At 42.0% G+C, this 1,365-nt stretch overlaps 1 protein-coding gene across 1 annotated transcript in view; it reads right to left on the reverse strand.

Annotated features, from left to right (window-relative positions):
• The window catches only part of LOC104859205 (deleted in malignant brain tumors 1 protein), a 113,523-nt gene that overhangs the window by 24,998 nt on the left and 87,160 nt on the right, over positions 1 to 1,365 (reverse strand). The window contains exon 23 of the mRNA XM_033761228.1: positions 241 to 306. Within this exon, the coding sequence (XP_033617119.1) occupies positions 241 to 306 (66 nt within the window). The remainder of the gene's footprint in view (positions 1 to 240; positions 307 to 1,365) is intronic.

Consider the following 1,365-nt stretch of genomic DNA (forward strand, 5'->3'; position numbering starts at 1 on the left):
CAAAAAGTCTGCTTTCTTCTTACTCTTCAAAGGCATTCACAGGAGTAGATTAGTGGACAGAACCAAGAAGCAGATTTTCTCAGATATTCAGGACACTTCCCTTAGACTGTGACTCTGGGAGTGTTTTGCCTTATTGGGAAAAGACATCTATGTGGGGCGTAGGATGGTGGGCAACAGGATTGTCCATGGAAAGGAAGATGGACTTTCCCAGGAAATGAGGACTAGGGGGAGGAGTCCTACCTGTAGGTGTGAGTATGGTCTGTGGAGCTGCAGGCCAGACAGAGGATGTGAAGAGATTTCCTCCATCTGCAGAAAAGAGGGTAAGGACAAAGAAAAGTACCACCTTTTTAGTCACTGCTAGACAACCCCTTCCCCTGTCTTAAAGACATGTCATGGACATAGTGCCCTGTCACTCTTTTTTTTTTTTTAAATGTTTGTTTTTTTTTTTTTTTTTTTTTTTTTTTTGGTACTGGGGATCGAACTCGGGTCCTTGTGCTCACGAGGTAGGTGCTGGAACCACTGATCTGAATCCCTGGCCCTATAAGATTTGGTCTTGATTGACCTTCACAACAAGTCTTTGATCTTTTTGCTAATGAAGAAAATGATTCAAGGAGTTCAAGTAATCTGCCCAAGGTCAAATACCTAAATTTTGTTTTTGTTTGCAAGCTCTATATTAACTGACAAGCATGACTGAGGTCATCTTTCCCATGCAAACACAAATGTGACCATCTTTTCCAAAACTGTGGAATACATGAAGTTTGTGAACCCTCTAGTTTGTGGGATTTGTTAAAATTGAGGAGTTCCTGAAATTCTAGCGTCTCAGATTCAGGGTGGTTGTAGGGTGGGACAGGATATCTTAACAAGTAACTGTGGAGAGTCCTGGGCCCAATGCAGTTGAAAACTCATGCGGTGTGATTTGGGGTCTTCACTATTGTTGTCCATGGTCTATGAGTCCCTGATGATGCTATGACAGATTTAGTGAGAACTAGAGGAGCCCCCCAAAGAAGGGACAGGGATAGTTATGGAGATGATGTAAGTCTTTGATAGTGGTTTTACCTCTACCCTTTCCCATGTATCCTGAATAAAGACCTCCACATGACCTGAGCACATCCTGTGCCATTAAGCAGCCTCACCCCTATCCATGCTCCTGGGCACAAGCATTTACAGTGGGAGCTAGACTCTGGGTTCAGGATATTGCCTTGATTATGTTATACACTTGTTCTTAGCCAAAAGACTGAGAAGTGATAACCTTGATTCTGTTATATTAGGCTCTTGGGCTACTGTTTCCATATATTCATATCAACTACATACCACAAAATAGTGATGATGATGATATAATGATCATACTTCTTCATGAGTATAACT

The sequence above is a fragment of the Fukomys damarensis genome, unplaced genomic scaffold (assembly GCF_012274545.1).
Source record: "Fukomys damarensis isolate Sample0158 unplaced genomic scaffold, DMR_v1.0_HiC HiC_scaffold_8, whole genome shotgun sequence".
Lineage (NCBI taxonomy): Eukaryota > Metazoa > Chordata > Mammalia > Rodentia > Bathyergidae > Fukomys > Fukomys damarensis.